General features: G+C 43.1%; 1 protein-coding gene across 2 annotated transcripts in view; it reads right to left on the bottom strand.

The window, feature by feature from the left end:
- Positions 1-24,061, bottom strand: part of EPN2 (epsin 2) — a 42,125-nt gene that overhangs the window by 4,336 nt on the left and 13,728 nt on the right. Inside the window, exons 2-8 of one of the 2 annotated variants that reach the window (XM_082291840.1) lie at positions 17,514-18,287; positions 8,658-8,770; positions 7,184-7,276; positions 6,741-6,912; positions 3,989-4,162; positions 2,405-2,497; positions 1,325-1,540 (exon numbers count right to left, since the gene is read on the bottom strand). In XM_082291840.1, coding sequence (XP_082147966.1) covers positions 1,325-1,540; positions 2,405-2,497; positions 3,989-4,162; positions 6,741-6,912; positions 7,184-7,276; positions 8,658-8,770; positions 17,514-18,108 — 1,456 coding nt within the window. In that variant the 5' untranslated portion in view covers positions 18,109-18,287. The remainder of the gene's footprint in view (positions 1-1,324; positions 1,541-2,404; positions 2,498-3,988; positions 4,163-6,740; positions 6,913-7,183; positions 7,277-8,657; positions 8,771-17,513; positions 18,288-24,061) is intronic. The other variant, XM_082291841.1, reaches the window with a different exon arrangement.

Genomic DNA, 24,061 nt, shown 5'->3' with positions numbered 1-24,061 from the left:
TTACATTGGATATCAGGAAGGAATTCCTCCCTGTGAGGATTGTGAGGCCCTGGCACAGGGTGCCCAGAGAAGCTGTGGCTGCCCCTGGATCCCTGCAAGTGTCCAAGGCCAGGCTGGACAGGGTTTGGAGCAGCCTGGGATAGTGGAAGGTGTCCCTGCCCAGGGCAGAGGTGGTTTTTAAGGTCCCTTCCAAACCATTCTGGGACTCTGTGATTTGTACATTTGCTCCAAGCTCTCAGCAGCCACCTCCATTTTCATGTTTCTGGCACCAAGCTCGGACAAGAATTCCCAAAGTAAACAACTTGTTTCCGAATTACAGCGGTGCTCGAAAAAGCAGAGCACAACTTTCCCAGCCTTTGAGGTTCCCTGGACTGCTGCCAGCCCTGCAAATTCCTTTTACCGTACAAGCCCTGGATTATTTGGATGGCCCAGTGACCCCTCACAAACTTTTTGTAGTACCCGGGAAGGGCAGATACACAGATTTCCTCTCTCTCTCCCTGCTCACTGCCAAGGCTGCTCAGAATCACTGCCTTTTTCCTACTCGAGGATTTTAATACATTGATCTTTTTTTCCATTGCAAGAGTGAAGAAAATAAATAACTGCAAGATCATTTCCAAGTGTTTCACCCTACGAGCAACACAGGAAAATGTCAGTGCCAATTTCAGCTTTGAAAAAACACATCTGCCACGTGGTTTGGTGTCACCATTTCAGTCTGCTCAAAGCAAGGGCTCACTTCTAACAGGCCCAGCTTACAGGAGAACTGCAATAGCCAATTTTTTTTTTTTTCCAAAATACACTGAGAACGTGTTTTCAGACCAAACTGGCTCCTTGTACCAGCCTAAGACACGCTAACCAGCAGCTCACTGAATTACCCTGCAGAGTTTGCTCTCTGGGACCTCAGGCTGCAGTCAGAGATCTCCTGTGCCTGCTGCAGCTCCAGGAAAAGGGCAGTTCCAACCTGCTTCCACAGGAACCTACTACCTATAACCTTCCCAAGGTAATCTTACCTGTTTTGACAATAACCAGCTGGAGTTCAGCCATTTTTAACAGTCACGAACCTTCCAACACAGATCATTTTCAGTGAGCGGAAGGGGAACAGCTGGAATAAAGCTCAGCTGCAGACCAAGAGCAGCCACTGTGCTGGGTGAGCCCAGGATGCCTCTCTGAGACCCTCCTGCTCTTGCTTGTGATCTGCTGGCTGCAGTAAGCAAGAAAACCAAGCCCAAATCACCCTTCTTTAACTCCAACAGCACTGAGCTATGCAGAGTCCTCCTGCAGAAGGGAAAGCTGAACTAGAAATGTGAAGGACTGTGCAGAAACCAACCTGGTGCCAAGAATGGGTTCAGTGAAGTAACAGGTTGTGGTGGCTTAGACACCAGAGAATCCAGGTTCACCAGGGCAGCGTTGGGGCCCAGGAAGGACTCCGGGGTTTTCCGGGCTGCGCTTTGTTTGCCTGATGTCCCACTCGAGTGCTGGGACTCAAAGAGATCAGGACTCGTGGTACCGCTGTGCTGAGATGGCAGAGTGGAACCTGATTCAGCTGCAACAACACAAAGGGACAAACCAAACTTCTGGTTAATCCACAGAGCCAGGCAGAGAGAACCCTGAAGCATGTGAGAGCAGAAATGCTTTATTCTAAGTCTGTGTTAGTCAGGGCTCAGTGTTTCAGGCTGGTTACACCCTCTCAGCATGCAAGCAGGTCAATGTTCTTTAGGAGAGCATGAAGAAGCTACAGTCAGAGTTGCAGTGCTCTACTGATGGAATTCCCACAGCTTTGCTGCTCCAGGTGGGACTCACAGGCTCCAAGGAAAAGATACTCCAAAGCCTTGGCTTGTGCCCTCGCCCTACACCACTGCTGTACCCTTCCTAGCTGGATTCCACCCAGGGTTTCTCTGTTGGGTTCAAAAAGCCCAGCTGTGCTTCAGGCAGAACCACCCTGAGAGCAGTGGTACCACAGCACTGACAGCTGAGGGTCTGGCAGCTTTGATTTACTGACCACTGACCATAGAAAAAGTAAATTAGAGTATTCATAAAAGGTATTTTCTCATCTTCCTACTGGAATTTACGCATTTGAGGAATTCAGTCAGCATGGTTCTGGTGGACTCCCTGAGCATAAGCCCTGCTCCAAACATGCTGGACACTGGGAATTAAGGAGTCCAACAAATTTCTGGGTCAATGCAGCAAAAGGTCACACAGTGCAATTCCATGGATTACAGTGCAAAAGGCCCATTCCCCACAAGTTCATGCACAGGCCAAAATATGAACAAGGAGCTTTTACTGCTGCATCATCACTTCCTTCCCTTTGTGAAAGCTGATTTTTTTGTTCAATAAAATTTCAGACTAGAGACATTTGTTGCTGTGACTGTCACCCAACCTGTCCACATGCTAAGAATTTGATTCGTACCTGGCTTTTTGGAAGTTCGAAGTGTGTCAAATTCAGAAAAATCATCTTTAACTGTACCATTCAAATTACTGAAGAGGTCAAAAGATGTACTTCCTGTTCAAAACAACAAGACAGCCCTGTCATTAACACATCTTCGATTGCATCACACAGCTGATCCTCCTGGAGGCAATTCCTAACCCATTCCTGTTACCAAGAAGCCACGACAGGTTCCAGAGCAGCAGCTGGGAGTGCTGCTACTGTGAGCCAGGAGCTGGGAGATGGAAATGTCACAGAACTGTCCTTTCTGACAGCATGGAACAACTAATTCTGAGCAGTTTGCTTTTAGATCAGTGTAGGGCACACCTGAGCATGCTGGGGTTTGGTTGATTGAGTGTCTGCACTAGAGACAAGCAGATCTTGCTGTGGAAGGAGAGAACAGAAATGGATTTACAGCCTCAACTATCAAGTGTTAATCAGCCCTCAAGTAAAACACCACCAGTGATGATTTCACTTCTGCTTCCCAAGTGGAAAGGAGGAGGAATGCCATAGCAAAGGTTGTGGAGATGGTAAAGCCCCATTAGCTGAAGCACCAGCACTCACCCAGAGTTTGCAATCAGTAAAACATCACCATTTCAAAATGTGGACACACTCTTACCTCAGATTGGAGGCATGAAAAACACACCTGAATGACCAACAATCACACTCCTGAACAGCTTTAAGGTTTGTGTGGTTTTAATGAGCTGAAACGTTTTCTTAATTTAATTTTAACCTTCAATGCATTTCAAGCAAAAAGAGCACAAGATGACAAACTCCAAGAGAAGGAGTGAAGATTGAATATAAAACCAATATTTATCAAGAACAAAGAGCCACCACAGTTAAAGGCTCATTTCACACTGCTCCAGCTACTGCCCTTTGCCCAGGGAAAAACTGCTGAGACAACTTTTTGCAGCACTCAGATTCCTTTGTCTGTTGTGTACCAGGATGAATGACGAGCGGAAAATGCATTTTGGATGCTTTTAGCCACGGTGCCAATATGAAAATGCCAGGTATTAACACTCATCAAGGTTGCATTAGTTACAGAGCATGAACAGACAATTACAGCAGCACCTTCTGCATCTTTACCAGGGCTCCAGGAGGGTTTCACACCCTCAGTCTGAAGGAACAAACCTTCATTTGCACCTCTGGAAGTTTCCTCCGAGCTGCTCAACCTGTCAATCTACATCTGCAGAGACATCTATCTGCAGAGCTATTCATCATAAGGAAAGGTTAAATTAGAGTATCATTCATTGCCAGAAATTAAGTCCTTGTCCAATTAAAGATAAAACCCAAGAGCAGCAGCAGTCCCAAGTGCTCAGCAGGAAGCCACAAATACCAGGAAGAGACGTGTAAGGGACAGAGCACGAAGCAGCACCACAAATTCAGAGCTCTAAGTCAGAATAATTACATTTAAATTTCTTTTTCCTGCTGGTTATTACAACTCCCTTTTATTTTGCAGACCAGTTCTGCCAATTGTTCAGCTTCTTTGAACCACACAATGCAAGAAAATCATTTGGACTTCTCCTCATTACTGAAATAACATGGATATGGGATGAGACCGTTGCTCACCAGAAGTAGAGAGAGGTTTGTTTGCAGGTGCTGATCCCCAAGGATCCACAGAAGATTTTGCTGCAGTAGAAGATGGCTGAGCAGGAGCCCAAGGGTCCACATTTTTGGACAGAGGCTGAGCTGTGGATCCTGCTGGTGCTGCCCAAGGGTCAACGGAAGCAGCTGGTTTGGCACCTGCAAGAAGAATCAGCAGGAAGAGCAGTGAGTCCAGCTTCCCTTTGGAAAGCTTTCCTTGGAGATTGCCCCCTCTCAGGAGCCTGTACTCCCAATTAATCCTGAGCATAAATGGGAGCAGCAGTTCAGCACCAGGAACACTGGGAACTCCCACCATTTGTGTCACACACTCTGAGCAACAACGAGCACCAGGAGATTCTGAGCAAGGCACAGGAATAAACAATTCCCCTCTCTGAACCTGAATACAAATACCTGCACTTCCAACAAGAAAATAAACTTGCCTTTATTACTGACATTGCCACCACAAGTGACAATCCCTGGCTGGAGGTGACCTAAATCACAGGGTCTATTTATGAACTCAGGGGAAAGTGAGTTTATAAAAAGCCCAAAGGTAAAAGGTACGAGACACACAACATTAACCCTTGGACAAAGGAATCTGTAAGATTCAAAGGGAATGTTTTCCAACTCTTTTAACCATACTGCTATTTTATAAAAATACAATCAGCTTCCCTGAGCCAGCTGTGCTTTTTTATTCCCATTTCTAAGAACTCCTGCCACACATCTAAGCTGCCCACTGATACCCCTTTATTTTTTTAACACAAAGCCTGTATGTTCAGGGCTCTCATTTTTACTGGAAGATGCTGACAACTCTTCATTCCTACAAATCCAATCACCAAAGGTTTAATTCCCAAATGAGGATTTTTATAACCCAAGAGCAGGACAGAATCACCCACATGTAACAACTCTTATTTTTAATATCCTGCGGATTTCAAGTTACAACTGAGAATTATTTTAGCTTTTAAAACTCCACTCAACCCCCCAGCACCCCAATATTCCTGTAAACCAAGCAAATGCTGCACACAGTGGCACAAATTCCAACTGGAATTTTGGGTTTTGTTTCATCAGCAGGCACGTGGCCGCTAGAGCTCCAGAGCAGGAAATGCCAAAACTCTCCAAGGAAGCCCCACTATTCCCACACCAGTACTTACATTTCCTTTATCTGCCCCCAGTGCTGAGTTAGGAGCAATGCCACACTAATGACAGCATTTCCCATCAACAGCAGCTTCCCAAAATGTCCTTTCTGTCCTAAAGGGAGCACCTGAAATGAGAGCGCTTGGGAAGATCCCTTCCCAGAGCTTCCAGGAGCTCCAGTGAAACACCACAGCACTGGCAAGATTTGGGAAATGCAGTTTCACGAGTCACTCTTTTACCAGCAAATTCATTGCACCTTCGAGACTCTCCCTAGGAGAATCCAGCAGGCTGGAAGCAGGGCTTGTGCTGTGGTGTAAGAAAGCTGGGAAGCACTGAGGAAACACTACAGCTGGAACTGGTACAAGGAAAATCCTGTCAGAGGATGACACATCAGGCAGGAGATGTGAGGAACATGGATTTTGGTTGGTTTTAACCATGCAAAAATAAACTGCACGGCCTTAGGGCCCAAAATTTGGGCTTTTTCTCTGTTCTTATCACCAAAAAAAACCAGGTGTCTTATCACAAAAAAAACAAAAAAAACAAAAAAAAACAAAAAAAAAAAAAAAAAAAAAAACCACTTGGAATGATGACCTGGCAGTTGGCCCAGGAGCTTTGTAGGTGCATTTAATGCCATCATGAGCAGGGAAAAAAAACCAAACAAGGCATTTCATTATTAAACTTCCAGTTTTTCCTCAGGAATCTGATGGTGGTGTGTGGAATACAAATAACTTTGAAGCACTTTAGAGTAGAGGTTGTAGAATCACCAGCCTGAAGCAGAACTGACAGAGCAAAGCTGTCAAAAAAATCTTCATGGAAAAGCTTCCATTTGCACAGAAACTCCCTGCCCTTTAAAAAAGTCAAAAATCCCAACAAAAAAATAGATCCAGCTCCAGTTCCAAGTGTGAAGAACCATCCACTTTCTTATCAAAGGAGTAACTCCTTGGACACGCTTTGGCTGACCCAGACACCAGCCCAGCAGACAGGCAGCAACACACACAAAAGAAACACACAAAAATTTGGCTTAGTTGCTCTTTAAAATGTGAAACACTGCATCTTTCCATTCAGAAATACTCCCTGGATTTAGCATCAAAATCCTATGGAACAGTGAATAGTTAAAACCTGAATTCTTTTGTCTGCTATAAAAATCTATATTTAAAGAATTTAATCCTTTTGGTTCTGACCATACACAAACACATCACAATGCTCTGGAGCAATTAAGGACGTGATAATTCAGATCTATGGCTTTCCTAAGCTCAGCACCCTGCCTAAGTATTAAATTCTGGGAAGAGTCTAAACCCATGGCAGTGGACACAACCAGCAGTGAAACACGAGCATCCTCCCTGTGAGAGACAAGTTGGTTTTGCTGTACAAAGACAACAGAAGTGCCACTCTCCTGTTTCTTAGGATTCAAACTGCACACACAAAAACCCAACTGCTTAAAAAGAGTGCAACTTCCATTGGTTTCTGCTTGGGAATGAGTTGAGGGATTTAGTGGAATCACTCAAAATGGACTAACACACAAGCTGGACATTGAGGAACTTTGAAATGCTCAACGTTAAAAAGCAAAACCTTTTAAATCCCAATGCTGCTGGCAGTGTTCTCTTACCAAATGATTGCCACGGGTCAGAGGCAGGGGCTGCAGCTGTGGATCCTCCCCACGGATCCGTTTGGTTCGCAGCAGCAGCAGCAGCAGCAGCAGGAGGTCCCCAGGGCTCCGTTTTGGGCGGGGCCGGTGCCGAGGAGGGCAGGGCATCCATCAGGTCCAACAAAGTGGTGTGCTGAGGGCAGGAAGAAGCTGAGCTTTACTCAAGAGCATTGGCAGGCTGAAGTACAAACCCGTGAGAGTGAAGAAGCAATTTTTTTTTTTTTTTTTCCTTTTACACACCTGCATTGACTAGTAGTTCCAAATTTAACCCACATGGAAGAAGCTTTAAGCTATACAACACAGCAAACCCAAAAGCATAAAAGAGCTCAGTATTAAGCTAGTTTGTGTTACTGTATTTCAGCTTTTGGCAGCATAACCGGGAATTTCTTAGGCGAAGGCACTACCTCCTTCTTTTTGGGAATTTTAATTGTGTCTCTGCGACTCTCCTCCAGAGCCATCTGTAATCTCAGATCGTCTCCGCGTCTGAGGCGCTCCTCCTGCAAAGGAAATCAACACTGGTGATATAGACCATGAGCCTGCACTGAGCTGCTGCTCCCTCCAGGGCTCCAACCCTGCCACCCTGTGCACCACAGGGGGATGTTTTGGCTGCAATTTCGACATAACACAAATGAGGGAAAGGCGTTTTCCTGTGATTCTTGCCTCAGGAGCACCCTGGCCCTGTGATCACAACAACATCCAGTTCGCTGATTGGAATTTACCCCGGTGTTGTTTTATTCCTCATGAAACATTCTTTCCAAAATTCAGTTAGAAACACCACGGAACTTCACGTGAACAACCCATTTTTAAATTACCGTAATGGTTTTTCAGTATTCAAATCACCACTGAAGGCTGTAGGGAACTAAACTTAAATTTCCCTAGCTTTTGTTCACTTCCCTCCACACTGGTGCAAGATCCACCAAGGGAATCGAGTCTTGCCAACTCCATGTGTAATGTGAAGGTTTAAACATCTGTAACTACAATGTTTATGCCACATTCAACTACTTTAAATATCTTTGCTTGCATCATGTCTCTCTGAAGTTGACTAATCCCCCAGCTGCTATTTCCCTTGTCATTTTTGAAGCTACTTCAAATGCTTACATTCTGATTTATATTTTCATTCCCTTTATTGCCCAATAATGATAAAGTTTACTGGGTGATAGTTTCCCTTTCCAAGCACTCATGCTTAACATACAGCTGTAAACTAAGTTGTCACAGGAAGCCTCTAAAATATTACAGGCATTCAGCATGGCTGACTTGAATTTTCACTCAGAGCTGAAGATTCAACTTTGTTGTATATGAAACACAATAATTTTAATCACATTTACTCCAAATTCAGAATGAAGCTCCTAAGAATTAGCACAGTAAAATAACCCAGGTGATAGATCAGGAGGCAATTTACTTTAAACCAAGTTTTTTTATATATTCTGGTACTTTGTGCCAGGTCACCCTCCTGTTCCAGACACTCCCACCAAAAGAAACAGACCATTCCAAATTCCACTGGAATCAGAATTCACTGACATTAATGAAGGTTTTCAGGACCAGTCATGTTTTCAGCTCTTCCTAACTGAAAACATCTTCAGTAATGTGATGATTAACATCCTCCCACACAAAGTCTTCTTGCAAAGTGACTGTCATCTTCCACTAGTCTCAACAGCTCGGAGGCTGAAGTTACTTTAAAAAGAGATTTAAAGAATAAAAAGAATAAAAAAAAAAAAAAATCACACAAGAGCAACATCTTCCAAAATGGCCTTTCTCACTCCCCTTATTCCACCTGGAGCAAAGCCAAGCTGCCAGTGAAAAAAACCAAACCAACAAACCAGGATTGCAATCTCAAGTCTCAAAGCATGGACACTTTGGAAAACCTACACGGGCACCGACCTGCTCCGCCACCTCCCGGCTCATGGCCAGCGCCAGCTGCAGCTGCAGCTCCTCTTCCCCGCTCGTCTGAGGCCGGGCCTGCTCGAGCTCCGAGGAGACTCGAGGGGATGTCGCTGTTGGGAGACAAAACCCAGCACATTCAGCACAGCAAACAGCAAAAAGAGGGCTCAGGTTCAGCTCCTGCACCCCGTTTGCACATGTTCGGTCTCCAAGCTCCCTCAGGGTCAAGAGATGAAGCTCCTGCCAAGGGGGAGGGGGACAGGCCAGGATAATTTAGCTCTGCAAGACAGTTCAGCTGCTTTAAGGGAAAAATATTCCTGGAAAACAAAGGCTTTTTGTGGGGCTGTGATACCAAGAAATACCCCAGCTCATGCTGGACATACCCTGAGTGTATCAGAGCTCCAGGGGCAGGACACTGACTTAAAAACATACAGAATTCATTGTTAAAGAAAACATTTGTGGGTATTTCTTACATCTTCCAGTATCAGTAAGGATCTGCTGGGAGTGGGCCAGTATCAGGGTAAAATTGGATACCACCCACTTTTCTGTAAAATAATACAGTCTTAACAGGAAGATAAAGAACTATTCTTAACTGCTGAGCAGGCTCGGGGACAAACAAGCCAGCTATTCAGACCCCAAATTTACACAAATACAGGATCATTCTCTGTTAAAAAAAGAGTTTGGTAAATGGGTTGGGGGTATTGTTTGGTTTCTGGGGTTGGCTGGGGTTTTTTTGGGGGAAGATTTCTATTAGCTGGTATCTCCCCCACTCATCCTCGAGGAACAGTCAAGCTTGACAGCTAAAATATGCAATTTCTCAATACACAAACCATCTTTTAGTGATGTTTTCACTCCAGGAGCATGTGAAATTCCCATCCTACACCACTAGCAGGTTTAGCACTGTACAGTAATTAAACAATTTTGTGCTCACTCTCTCTCAGACAATTCTTCAGCATCCAAATCATTCACACAGAAATTTTATCTCACTTTGGCAAGGAAGTTTGTATTTAGTGGCTGGAATGATGATTAGCTTGCCAAAATATATATTGACATTTAATACATTTAACTGAATGTTTCAAACTAGCATGTCAAGCTCCAAGAAATCAAGTTTCCTCCTACCGGGTCAGCTGGGCATGTGAAAATGAGATTGCCAAACTCAGTTTGAAAACCACTTTTTCATCACTGCTTTAATCCTCCAAACATTTCCCAGTCTTGTCTTTCTCTCCTTAAGGTTCAGGCCAAAATGACATCACAAAACAACAAGTGGAACTTTCTCATCCTACAGGCCAGAAGGAAGGTGATTCTCCATAAAAAAGGAATGACCTTTCCTCCTTCCCGCCCCATCCCAAGGTGCCATCCCACCCCACTGTGCTTCTAAAGGCACAAATTAATTTACCACCCACAACGATTCTTCCACATTGTGCTGATCCTGAAGCTCTCAAGCCAACCTTACTTCAACAAAGATGCTACTCATACCTCAATTCTATTACTTTTTCAAACTTTCTCATATAAAGTAATTAAATTAGCCTGGTTGATGAGTCCTCTCTGCTCCAACAGTCACTGCCAGGCTCTCCAATAAAGCATATGAAAAATGTGATGATTAAAGCATGTGATAATTCCCAGCCACTCACCTAATCCAGGTAATAAATTAGCAGTAATTGTAATCATTCCAATCCAAAATGGATGGTTTTAAACCAGAATGGAGGTGGAAACATTTCCCTTTGGAGCTCAGAGAATGTTTTATGTTTATCCTTGCCAAAAGAAGATTGAGCAGTTTATGGTTGTTAAATACCTCAGGCTCGCAAATACAAGAGAGAGAAAAACTATTTCAGATAAAGGGGCAAGAATTAATGGTATAAATGGGCCATAAATAGATTTGAGATACAGATGGAGAAGAGCAGTTTTCCAGCAGGGATTAGAGAAGGAAAGAGTCCTAACTGGTTTAAAAACAGAGCCTGGGACAAATGGGACACCAGCAGAGTCACCTGAGAACAGATGGCAACCTGGACTAGGAGCAGGGAGGAACCTTCTGGTCTGCTGGGCTTTTAACTGTGGGGGGAAATGGGATTTCCTGCATTTCCTGCATCCCAGCTTTTCCATCTCCGCTCACATAACTGCATCCCACAACAACTAAGAACCTGACGGCAGAATGACGTTAAAATGATGCAAAATGGGTTAAATTCCATTGCTCTTCCTCCCATTTCCACACAAAGGACTTGCTGAACACACTGTCCAGTTGCATTCCTGCCCAGAAAAGCTGGAAGAAGCAGGGACTGCACCCCACTCTGAGCCTTTCCCTGGCTCTCCACTCCCAGCTGTGCATGGGAAGGGCTGCCTTTGCTTTGGCAGGGAGCTCCATGAGCTCACAGCTCCCAGCAGATCCCAACAGCCAGCGGCTCTGGGATCCCCACATGGATAATACAGGGTCACACACATGCAGATTACTTCTTTTCACTCCTAGGCTTTCCAGCAATTCATTCTACTTGCTTTTGTTAACTCTAAAAGGTATTTCCAGCTCCTTTTTCCTTTAAAAAAAAGGGGGAAATGTCCATTTGAAGTTCTTCCTTGGGCCTCAGTGAAAAAACAAACCATAGGAATGTTGCTGTTTTCCATGTAAGCCTCTGCAGTGTTACACAACCATCTACATTAAAGAGCTGCTAGCACTTTTTTTTTTTTTTTTTAAAGGATTAAGGGTAATTCAAAACACGGTTCTTGGGAGTAACCTGACAAGTTTTATCTGAAATTCCCACAGTCCTACAACCACCCTTCCATACAGGCCTCATCCTGCTCTAAGGTTAGAATTCCCAGGATCCAGCAGAAAGGTTATTGCCTTAGTAAGAGGATGGTGCCACACAAAGCATCCCTTATCCCCCAGCACATGACAGTTAACTCAGATGTTTATGTAAGATGGGATTCAATAGATCAATTCTGACCTGCTAAGCCCTGTTTTGTTGGGAATTTGGAGATCCCAGTCCCTCCAGACTGCCCAGGAGCAAATCTGTGGCCATCTTCTCCTGCAGGGAGCACCGGGCCCGGCTGCTCGGCAAGGAAATCATCTCCAGCCTCAATTAATCACTAAAACAGGATTCTGCTCCACCATCTGTGCCCGGGCCAGGCTCTGACATCTCTCAGACACATCTATTGATAATTTCCTATATTTTGCCTCTATTAAAAGGCTTCTGTAGCCGGCTATAGATCTGGCTGAGTTAAAGTGAAATACAGGACACAGAGAGCAGAGCCTGCATTAATAATAAAAATCAGACTCTGCATTTTCGTTCTGAAGCCTGTGCTTGGGTTTTGGGGCTGGTTTCGTTATTTGTGATTTTTTTCTTTAGTGTCAGGCTTTCTAATTTGCAGGTGGAAGAACAGAACAGAATTCATTGCTCAGTCACATCTGTTCAGAAAGAAAAGCTGCCTCCTCGCTTAATCAGTGAACCTACAAAGGTGGACAAAACCAAAAGTGACTTGAAAAATTAAAATAATATCAAGGTAAGGATTCAGAAACCAACAGCAATTCCCTTGGGAGATCCTATCTGTCAGTCTTCCAGTGAAAGACCACTCACATAAAGATTGGATAATTTTAAAAAGCCAATCCAGCCTCTCAAATGATGGCAAGGCAAGTGCAAACCGCTTAATCTAGAAGGAATTGTGTAATCCACCTTTCCCTTGGGAAATAAGGAAACTTTCAGGTACAAGAAGAGAATTGATAATACTGACGAGTGTGACGAGGTGGAGCTGCTCAGCCTTCCTGCAGATTCTGATTGCACTGAGGAGACTGAGAACTTCTGAAATTCATTTAACACTCAACAAATCCTTCAGGTTTGTTTTGTTGGGAGCATTTTCCTCTCAGGTGATCCCTACACCCATGGGAATGGACACAGTTGGATAATTCAGTGTCACTACAGGAGTCTGGATACACCAGTGGCACCTCCCACCTTCACTCTCAGCACCAGAAAAATAAATGTACGATGAGAGGATTTAATCAAGCTGTCAAATGACATCTGACAGGAGTCTGCCACATTCCTTCAACACCTCAAACTGTGGGAATTCTCCACACTGTTCAGCCAGAGTCATTGCCAGATGATATTCCCTATATTCCCTAAGATGGAAGATAAAGAAATCATTATTAAATAAAAACCAAACCTTCTAAAAACAGGAGCATTCTGAATGGACCAGAGTGCCCAGAGAAGCTGTGGCTGCCCCATCCCTGGAATGTTCGAAGCTGGAGCAACCTGGGACAGTGGAAGGTGTGCTTGCCCATGGCAGGGGGTCAGGACAAGATGAGCTTTAAGGTCCCTTCCAACCCAAACCATTCTGGATTTTATAAATTTTCTGTTGTGCCAAACTCAAAATAGCAATTCCTCTGAATTATTTTCTACTCCAAGCAAAATGGGAGTAGATGAGTGAACACAGACAGATGAGTGAACACAGATTTGCTGAGGCTTCACATAACTGGTTTTAAATAACGAGTCAATTTAACATGAATAATCACTGAAATATTAAAACTCATTAATTCAGCTACAGCAAATTGCTCCCAGAATTTTTACAGGTTCAGGTTAAAGACTTGGCATTTCCCAAGATCCATAAAAGCCTTTTCCAGTGCATCTTTCTTCATCTCCTCTCCAGCAGGCTCTGAGTACAATGAACCCGAGCCGAGCCCACCTCAGGCAGTGCTGCTGAAATCAGGTCACAACGAGCTGTGCTTGTGTCACTGAAATCAGGGCATCCATCCCACCCCATCCCTGCTTCCCAAACCCTCCCGGAGCACAGGGACAAAGGGAAGAATGTGGGCACAACTCAAAATAACACTGGGATGTCCCAGCCTGGGCATAACAGGATTGGATCTCTTAAAAAGCATGGCCTCAGTAAACTTGGTTTTAAAACACGACCAGCGTTTCCAGGCTGGAAGCAGCATCCCAGCTCAGGCTTAAGAGGTCTAAATTAAGAACATCCTACTTTTCCCTGTGCAGCCATAAATCCAGAATCCTATTTAAGTGGTCACTGGCAGCTGGAGATGAAACAAGGCCAGGAACAAGAGGCTGAAGTTTTTGAAACTGGGTGACAAATGTCAGGCAAAACCCCAATTATTTAGACCCAGAGGCAGATTAGGAGTGAGGGACTATTGTTCCAAAAGATTTTAAATATCCATCTTGTATCACTTCCTCTCCCCAGTAGTTTATTTTCAACACCACACAAGAACATTTCTTTAAGGTGAAATAAAACCTGCTATCAGATTTGATGCAACTCCACAGAATTTGCACATTTTCCAAACTAAATAAAAATTATGCATTTTGTCATGGAATATTTAACAGTTCCTAATCTGAATATTAACTGTCCCTGGTTTAAAGGTGGAAGATAAAACCAATTTTTCCCAGTATGTCAGAAATTGCTGACAAGATAGAGGTTGGGAGGAGCTTTATTTTTGCTTTTTAATATCTCTCTTGGCTTCCATTTACAGGTTATGAGACTGGGTAGAAAAAAAAATACAAATACTTTTACAATTCATATGCCATAATGTGCTCCCTGGAATTACCCAAGCACAGAGATCTTCAGGGCCAACAAAGTCATTAAGGCAAAGCTTTGGGGGAAAGGATTTTATTAAAAACAATCAAGTTGCACCATTTCATTTTGCACAGTTTTTAGGACTTTTAGAGATGAAATGAAAATATTCACAAGGAAACAGGGGAAAATATCCTTATTTGCCAGTCCCTTGCCAGCAGCAGTGAGGGATGATTGGACATCAGTCAAGAGATCCTTTTCCACCCTGAATTCTCTCACACTACACAGGGTATCAATATTGCTTTTATTTTGTCACAAAGGATAAATGTGGAACACAAAAACCAGCAACTCTTTAAGAAAACCCCTTCTGGCTCAACACCAAGTAAAAATCCAATTGTTCCCATCCAAACCTACACAGGCTGGGAAGCTGGAGAGGAGCAGGAGTTTGAGCAGGGTTCAGTCAAGTGCTGTCTGTGCAGTGCAGCTGATTCAACTCTCAACAAACTGACCCAAAAAGGCTTCACTGACTTAGCCCAAATTGCACTTTTAGTCCCTGAGAGGAGAGGGGAGAGATCCCTCACGCCCAATCCAGCATCCACTGGAAGTTACTGCTCCCTGGAGGAACTACCAAACTCTTTCAGCTCTCTCTTCTGCAAGAAGGCGTAAAACCCGAGATTTTATAACCCAACATAAATTCTTCAAGCAAGGGGAATGAATTCCACAACCCCCACCCATCGTGTCTCGAAGGAACAGGAGTAAAACGTGCTGAGAGCAAACCACTGAGGGATGAAACATTTCCTGTAGTGGTGTTGGCAAAAAGGTTCTCCCACTCTCCCCAACTTTATTTCTATTTGCCTGGTAAGAAGGCGTGCTAAACATTTAGCAAAGAGGGTGGATGGACACTTAGAAGAGGCAAATCTCATGCTGTAGATGGTAAATCTAAATGTCTCTGATCTCTTCTTCAAAGGCTCAGAGGCATGAAAGAGAATTCTGCCAGAATACACAGAGCAGCAACAGCATCTTAGGGATGTTCTAAGGGGAGTATTTCCCAGGAGTGAAGCAGAACTTCATTCCTTTTACAGATTTTTTTTTTTTCTGAATCCATATTTTCAGCACAAAAGAAGGGTATAATTAAAAAAAAAAAAAAAACACACAATGGATACAATCTCTTCCACTTTAAATAACGAAAAGCATCTTTTCCATCAAATTTAGCAGGCACAAGAATAACCCTACATTTATGTAACAGATTAAATGTCTGGATTTTAATGAAACTCCTTCCTCGTTTCCTGGGATAAAGCTCTTCACAGTTTCCCAATATCAGAAGGACTTAGCACAGCTGTGTCGGAAGGTGCTGGTTTGCTGTGCTCTACTCAATTAAAACAGACAAGAAACATATTAAAACCTCAAAATACATAAACTGACAGCCACCTGGATTTTTGCTGATCCACAGTGAAAAAAGTCCAGGAGAGTTGTAACAGAGAAAGAACTGAGAGGGGGGAAAAAAACCCTGAGATTTCTAAAGCTTCTTACAGGGGGAGGAAAAAAAAAAGCTTAAGGAATCATTATCTCCAAAGCAATCCTGCCACAGGAGACACCCAGGGAAGTGGGAGCAGCCAGTAAATCCACACTTTGGAATACTGAGAGCACAGCCAAACTTGCTGCTTCTCCCATCAAAATTCCTAAAGCGTCTGAGGAACAATTCGGGGACACGCCCTGCATTGCTCAGTCCTGCTGTGAGGAATGGTTTGGAGCCTCTGGTAGCATTTAAGATGCCAGACAATAGTTCCAGGCATTAATTAAAGCTGGGACTGGTGGAGCAATAGCCCTGTGAAACGCAAGGTGTGCTCAGTATACCTCAGTCACTTATTTCAGCCCATCAGCCCAAGTTAAAAGCAATATTTCAAGCTACCTCTAAATTAAGAAATTTTGTTGTAGTCAACAACAATCTACAGGTTTGAAAAGAAAAAATGTTGGTATTACTGAGGTAACGATATACAAGCTTTTCTTTAAAAATTCACAGTGCTCATGCATGGTTATTATAGAAAAACTACATAAATATAGAAAATACAAATAGAAATATGATTATTACAGAAAAATTAAGATGTTTCTTATCCTACTGCTAATTAAAAGACAAGATCAAAAATTCTCATACCTGGAAACCTTCACTCACATTTTTTGTACTCTGTATCCTAAAGTATTTCCTTTTGGAAATCAAATATTTTTTTCCTGCTCCTCCATAGCTTTAAACAGAGAGAGATGTTCTCCATCCTGGTTTGATTTTCTTGCTATCTCCTCCTGCAAATGTCACCAGGGCTGACCCCACTCACAGATTTATGATTTCAGAAGCACTTTGGGACCCAGGACATGACAAACTTCGGATTCCTAAAACTGGTGCTCAATGGTTTCTCCACCCTGGCTCAGTTACAGCCCTCCACACACTCTAAACATTCATTTAAAGAAATGATTTTCCTTCAGAACTAGACCACAACCACTGACATTCCAGCCAAAGCAGCTTTCATCTGATCATTACTTACATTAAGGAGGATTTAGTGCCAAATCAGGCCTCTTCCTAACATGACAGGGAGTCCCCCCAAGCAGTGGTGGAAAGAATTTGTTCTTCCCACATCACTGTACTAATTTTTTAAGAATGAAGTACAGTATTTAGTACAGACACTCACACACCAAATACTGAGAATATTTAAATACAGATTCAAAGCATACCTCCTCCAAGGACTGCTGAGTAAGCAATAAAGGAAATTAAACAGCAGCATTGTTGCCAAAGTACAAGAGGAGCAGCATAAAGTAGCAAAATGATCCAGGAAATATTCTGTATTTCTTCTTTATTCTTAATTCAAGGCCAGGTTGGATGGGACTTGGAGCAACCTGGGATAGTGGAAGGTGTCCCTGCCCATGGGAGGGGGGTGGAATGAGATGAGCTTTAAATTCCCTCCCAACCCAAATCATCCTATGATTCCATACTGAACAAAAAGAACACATTTTCAAGGACTCCTTGTAAAACCAGAAACAAACAGAAAAACCCCTTCACACCCTCCCCATCACATCAAACACTGGAACACGTTCACAAGAGCAGCCTGGCAATGCTACCTTTGGGAACTGACAGTAAACAAGGGCTTTTTAAATCGATTTCCGTCACCACACACATCCTCTCCAAAGCAAATATTTAACCAGGCATCTGAAGAGACATCAATACCATGGAGCAGATCCACAGAGATGCCAAATCCCAGCCCCTCGCAGGCAGCATTTCCACTCTCCCAAAGGCACCATTCGTTCCCACCTCCAACAGCAACTCTCAAAAGAAAAGGAATAAGCCTTTGGGATGTGTTTGCCTGTACTTACAGCCATGGTAGGATGCCGGGGATCCTCCAGACTTTCCATACTCCTGCTCCGAGTAGCTGGTGGATAGGTTGGGCTGACTGGAGCCTCGGCCAAAGGTGATCTGGTTGCTGCCCACCCCAGTGGCCACCTGAGCCATGCGTTCTTTGGTCTTCAGGGCTTGGGCCCTCTCTGTCTTGAGGCGCTCGTCATCCTTCAGAAGGGACACCAGCTGCTTGGATTTCTCCCTCACGTTGATGCCCTGGTCTTTCCCATCTCGATCAATGTACTGAAAATCTTTCAATGTCTGGATAGCAAAAATATTCTCTTTACACTGCTGGGCCACCCTCTCGGACCCAGTTTTAATCAGGTAATCTAAGAGAGTGAGGGCCTTGTACACGTGTCGCCAGTTCTTGCCATGGTCATTCAGTCGTTTCCAGATCATGCTCATAATTTCAGAAAAGGCCACAACATTGTAGGTCAGATCTGCTATTTCAGTCATTAACGAACTGGAAGGACCCCAGGGGTCATTCGAGGTCGCTTCCCGAACTTTTATTTCGGCCTCTGAGTAATTGTTCACAATGTTCTTCATCTGCCGTCTGATAGACGAAGTCGTCATTTTTATTTCCCTTTTTACCAAGACAGATTCCAGAACACAAACAGCAAAGGGCTAAATTTGCTCTTCTAGGAACGTTTCTGAACTGCGAAGGCTCCGTATCAGTGGCTTATCTGTAACACGTTCCACTACAATCATTTCCTCTCCTCAAGAGGATCACACGAGAAAATGAAAATCATGACCTGAGTGAGGAAAGAAAACAAAGCAGATTAGTTGGGTCTGATCGTTCCTGCACAGCCAGCAAGCCACACACATTTGGGAGAAATTTTCCTAGATGAATTTTTTCCTCCTTGAATTTCTTCTGATTTTGAAAACAACTTGTTCTTCTCACGAGTCACATTAAACATTTAAGATTAAAAACCTGAAGTGCTGAGCAAAACAAAAGCAAGACGACAATCACGCCGATACAAAGGCAAAATTTTAAAAGCAAACCAGAAATGAAGTCCAATCTGGAGACCAAAGTAAAACCTATCTAGAATTTTTAATTACAGAAATTACAGAGCTCAGATGAAACCACATGAGAAATTCCATGTTCAGCAGCCACTTGCATCCCTCTAACACTAGGAATCTGCATCCAGAGAGAACAAGCAAACTTCCTAAAAACCAACCAAGCAATTTCTGAAACCCTGGGTAAGTTTAAAGCACTCTCAGTCTCAGGATAGAGATCCTGTGGCCCTACACACTCTAACTCAAGGTGACCTTTCATGATAAGCAGATTAGAAGGAATTTTTTTTTCCCCCAAATGCATTTACTTTGTACATTTGACAACACTCATTAGATCCACAGTTTCTGCTCTGTGTGTCTTTCACACAGCACAGAAGAATTTTTAATTATATGAGAACGGAATTGTAAAGCCAAAATGATTGGCAAGAAAAGCCAAGGACAAGCTGTGGAGCTGGAAAGCTGTGTCAGTTCTTTAGTTAAGGTCACTGTTTCAAGTAAACAGAGGCCTATTAAGCTTTGGAATAAATTACTTGAGCAAACTGGCAGATTTGCCATTACATTAACACAGAACAGCCCTGAGAGTCACCAGTTGCACAAACACTGAGCAGGGACTCTGGAACTGAACTGGCCACATTCACAGGGATGCCCATTCCAGATGTCTTTTAATAATGTTCCTCCAAACACTCCCAAGAACCAACCCCATCCCTTACAGAGACACTGGAGACAAGGAAAGCACAGATTTCAAGCCTGACATTGTTATCATTCTTCAAATTACTACAGTGCCATTTGGAATGAAAGCGGAATTCAGTGCCAACGCAGGTTTATAATGACTTTTTTTAGCATAAAGACATACTCCCTTCCTTGGAAACCTTTCTGGGCAGGTTAAATTACCACAGAACACACCTAAGGAGTTGTTTTACTTTCTCTTCTTCCACTAAAGTTGATTTTTGGCAGAATAAAAACCTCTTATGACATGATGGAAGATTAACTTTTAATGCAATCATCACTAAACTTCAGGTAAACTGCATCCCCTGGTGTTCTCCCCAATATTTAGAACCAGCTGTAGGACAGTGCCCATCTGGTGGCAGATGGCTCACAGCAACAGGAATAAAAAGGGACATCTCCTGGGACATTTAAGTTCTGGGTGTTACAAACCCAGAAGTTGAAAATGTTGATCCTACATAAACATTCCATGACTGCTCCTTCCCTCTGGAAGTTTACATTGCCCAGACCTGTTGGCTCACCTGCCCCTGTGATCACTCTCTAATGCGTGACTTGCAAAAGGTGAGGCAACGATAAAAATTAAATAGAAGAAGCACAATGTACATCTTATTTAGCCTAAACCACTTCTTTTTGCCAAGAAGGGGTTAAGGCAGGTTTCCCAGCCAAGCTGAAACCATTTATCCAGGGGATCTGGATGTTCATACTGAACTGGGAGCAGGCTGCAGGCAGGAGCTCCTTCAGCTGGCAAAGCAGGAGGCAGCAGAGGATCCAAGTGCCAGGGGAATCATGGACACAATCCTGATGACTATATGGATCCCAGAGCAGAAGCAGCCTATCCCCCCATAAAAACTGAGCTTTTTCAACCAGAAAAACAGTGAATAACATGAAAAAACCAAACCCAGGAGAACGACAAAACCTTCTACACCAGCTGGATAAAAAGTCCACCAAGCCTGACATCCTTAGACACAAATCCTTGTGCAAAGAGCATGAGAAAGAAACATTTATATTCCCTTGCCTTGTGTTCTCAGCAAATTGGACACCTTGGAGACAGCAATGGGCACACTGGGCCTCTCCCAACCCCTCCAAAAGCCACCTGAGTCACCCTCAGCAGGTACAACCAGTGGCACGGTGACCACACTGAACTAACAACTCCTTCAGTTTTCTAAGAAAGAACACATCACCTTGAGCTTGTTTATGTCCCTCATGGTTTTACAGGAATTGGCCAACTCCTTCTGAGCTGAGGTCTTCCTGAAATGCAGGCTACTTAGAAGCTTCTCTGTACCTCCATCATCCCTGTGGTCTTTCCATGCACAGATTACACTCCCATTTCTTGAGATACACACAGTTCCCAGCACTCTGCATTTCAGATTTGGCAGCAACAAAAGTTTGTATCACAACATGGTCATTCACTGCTTAGCACTCCCCATTTATCAAATACTTCCTAAAATTCCATGTGACTCTTGGGAGTTGTACTTCTACTGTGCATTTCTTCTCTGTGCATTTCACCTGGCACTTTGTCCCTCAGCAGGTCTCAATTTTTCATCATTCCTTTCAATTCAAGATTAATTTCAAATTTGACTAATTTGCTTCAATTTGGCCTTGTTATTTAGAGACAATGTGCAAAAGGAAGTATTTGCAAGAGCACTGATCTCTGGCAGGAGATCTTGGCTGGGAAGAGCCCTTCCCTGTGAGAACCAACATTTACTCCTAACCCCGTTTCCTGTCTTTTAACCCACTGCAAATCTATGAAAAACATTCTTGCCTTATGAGAGTTTTATTTCTTTCAAGGCCAGGGATGAGATGCCTTCCCAAAATATTTCTACATGTACACTACAGGAGCAAGTGCCTTCACCTGTGTTTATCTCCCCAATCAAAGACAAGTTTTATTACTTTACAACTTCACAAACTTTCAGAAAAATTGGTTTAATACCTCACACGTAAATCCCTGAAGAATTAACCACCCTCACGACATGAGACTGCTTCCCTTTACTCTCTCTTGCACTAAATCCAGCCAGTTTTACACAACAGCACAGGAAAAATACTCAACTTTTAAGTCTCCTAAGCTTTGCTGCACAGCAGATTGCAAGACAAGTAAGAACAACCCAACCCTGGCTCACTTTTGGAGCTGATTAAATGCAACACAAAGCTGTCAAGGCCCAAAAAACCTGATAGCAAAGAGCCTTCATTCCCTCCCAATTACATCCACTAGGAGAGCAGGCACCTGGGTTTGAAGAAAACAAAGGAAGAACTCCAAACTGGACCCTTTTCTAAGTCTGGAGTAGAGCTTCAGAAAAACAACCACGGAGCAAACACAGGAGAGAACACACTGGATTAAGAGAAACCAGCAATTTACACTCCTTCAGGAAATTAAATATTTCACTTGTTGTTCTGTAATAGACTCAAAACCCATCAATCTATCATCGCTGAGTGATTCTTCACTTTCATATCTTCAAGTCCTGAAAACCAAGGCCTTTAATGAGAGAAACATTAATGTCTGTTTTTTCCTTTTCTTGATGGATATGTTTTCATCTTTACTCAAAACTCATTACGGACAACTTACTCTAAACTTCATTTTACTCTATTAAAAGCACTAAGGATGACAGGAGAGCAAAGCTGTTGGAGCTGTTGCTCCCCTCAGCAACACAGCTGTACCAATATTCAAGGTCCTGCCTTGGCACTGGGACGGGCCCTCACCAAGAGCCCTGCAAGCCTTTGGTACCTGCTTTACACATTCTGCTCCCTCACCACACAATGGAAGCCTTTTCCTGGATTGCTCCAAGTCTTGAAGCACCACAACAACCTCTTTTACCGTTATAGAGATCAAAAAGCCAAATACCCCGACTGCATAAAAGTAAGGAACCGTTTCTAACACATGATTAAATTCTTACACAGAAAGTTTAGGTATTTTTTTTTTCCAGAGACCTCAGTGAATTAACTTCTCACAACAAGCCACAAGGAAGCACAATGCACTTGCAACTTCAGCAAAAATGTGAGTTTGCATTTTTAACAGCAGAGTTGCAAAGAAAGCAGAAAGTGAGACCAGTTGATTAAAGCTGCTGTTTCTGGTTAGCAGGAAAAAGGCTTGAGCAGATTTCTGTGAAGTTAAACAGTTTAGTCTTGGGGAGTCTTTCTCATTTTCTTTCTTGGTCCCTACGAGGCATTTTCTCTGATTTTTAAGTATCTTGACATCTTCAAATAGAAAAGCAAACAGATCTGCAGACAAGGAGGTGAAGCGTACCTGTGTTACCAAGGGTAACCTGGAAGGAAACACCCCATCCCCTTTTCCTTATTCCAACAATTTCATTACACAAATAACAAATTCTCATGGTGCTTTTTTACACCCAACATGCAGACAGAAGGAATTCTTGACTGAATTTCTCATCTCTCTCACAAGAGATTAAGCTCAGTGAATGAAATCTGCATGAGGAAACATCTTTAACTTGCTGAGACTAACACAGAACCAAGGCCAAGCCACAAAATCCTTCATAAACTCAGTTCACAGCAAACAGCCACACAAATCCACCTATAGAAAGACTTTCAGCAGAATCCATTCACACCTCTGGAATGTAAAACTCCAACCAGGATTTGTCTGCGCTGATAAAATGCCCTTCATATCAGTCTGAAGGTAAAGATCTACATAGCCCAGCTAAGCATGCACCGGAAATATACAAAAAGCCTTTAACAGCAAGTGTGAAAATTAACATTAAACATGAGTTCACCAGACATTTGCATAAAATTTTAATTAACAGTATTACAGACAACATATATCCTTAGAATAGACATTTACTGTAAGTCACATGCATGAAAAGTGAGGTTTGGAAAATAATTATTAATTCAGTCATCTGTGATCTGAATCTACAGACACCAATCTATATAAAAATATCCCTGCCTTACTGCCTCACCTCCCAGGTGGGAGTACACACCCCCCCCCAGAGATCTGCTCTCCTTGCTATTGGGCTGCAATGACAGAGGCAGGTGATCCTCAGGGACCTGTATTCCAGGATAAATCAGGGAATTCTTGCCAATCTGCAAAGGATCAGGCTCAGAGAAGGTGCTGCCAGGTGCTGACTGAGGAAGAAGTCCCCCAGACAGACAGACACCAACACCACACTTGCAGACACAACGCCAATCCCAGCAAGCAGTCAGCTCCGATTTATGGCAAAAAGGATTCCCATTACCTGACACTACATTCCCATCCTGGTTTTCTTGGGATAGCTCATTACGTGTATAAATCCAAGCCCCCTGTATTTGAGAAAGTCTCATTTTCCACAAACGGCTCAAAAATAAAAAAAAAAAAAAAACCTATGCACAAACCTTTATATAAAAACCAGGAATATAATGCAGGAAAAAAGCATTTTTCTTACACTAAATCCGCACTGCTAGGCAGATTTTCAAACATAACCTATTCTCTTTCTGATTTTTCTTCTCTTTTCATAAATTAATCTCAGGGAACAACTGGCTGACCAGAGGGTATCATTACCCTGCCTACGATACAATATTCGTCTGCAATCCAAACGCTGTTCCCAAAACCAAACAGGAAAAGGGGCAACTGTGCATCGTGGCCACTTGGAGGAGAGGACTAAGAGAAGAGAAGACACTTGGCACTACACATAAAAGCCAACAAGCAGAACACTTATTAGCTCTCTTTCGTTATTGTACAGCAGAGAAAACAGCAATTCATGGGAATAAAACAGCAAAATGAAGAGCTTGAAATTCCCATCAATGCCCTTCCTCAACCTCCAAAATTATTTAGGAAACGAGTTACAAATACAGATTGGCAAAGGGTTTG

The sequence above is a fragment of the Coloeus monedula genome, assembly GCF_965178545.1.
Source record: "Coloeus monedula genome assembly, chromosome: 16".
In the NCBI taxonomy this organism is placed as follows: Eukaryota; Metazoa; Chordata; class Aves; order Passeriformes; family Corvidae; genus Coloeus; species Coloeus monedula.
Note: the sequence above shows the minus strand (reverse complement) of the source record. Positions and strands in the feature narration are given on the sequence as shown.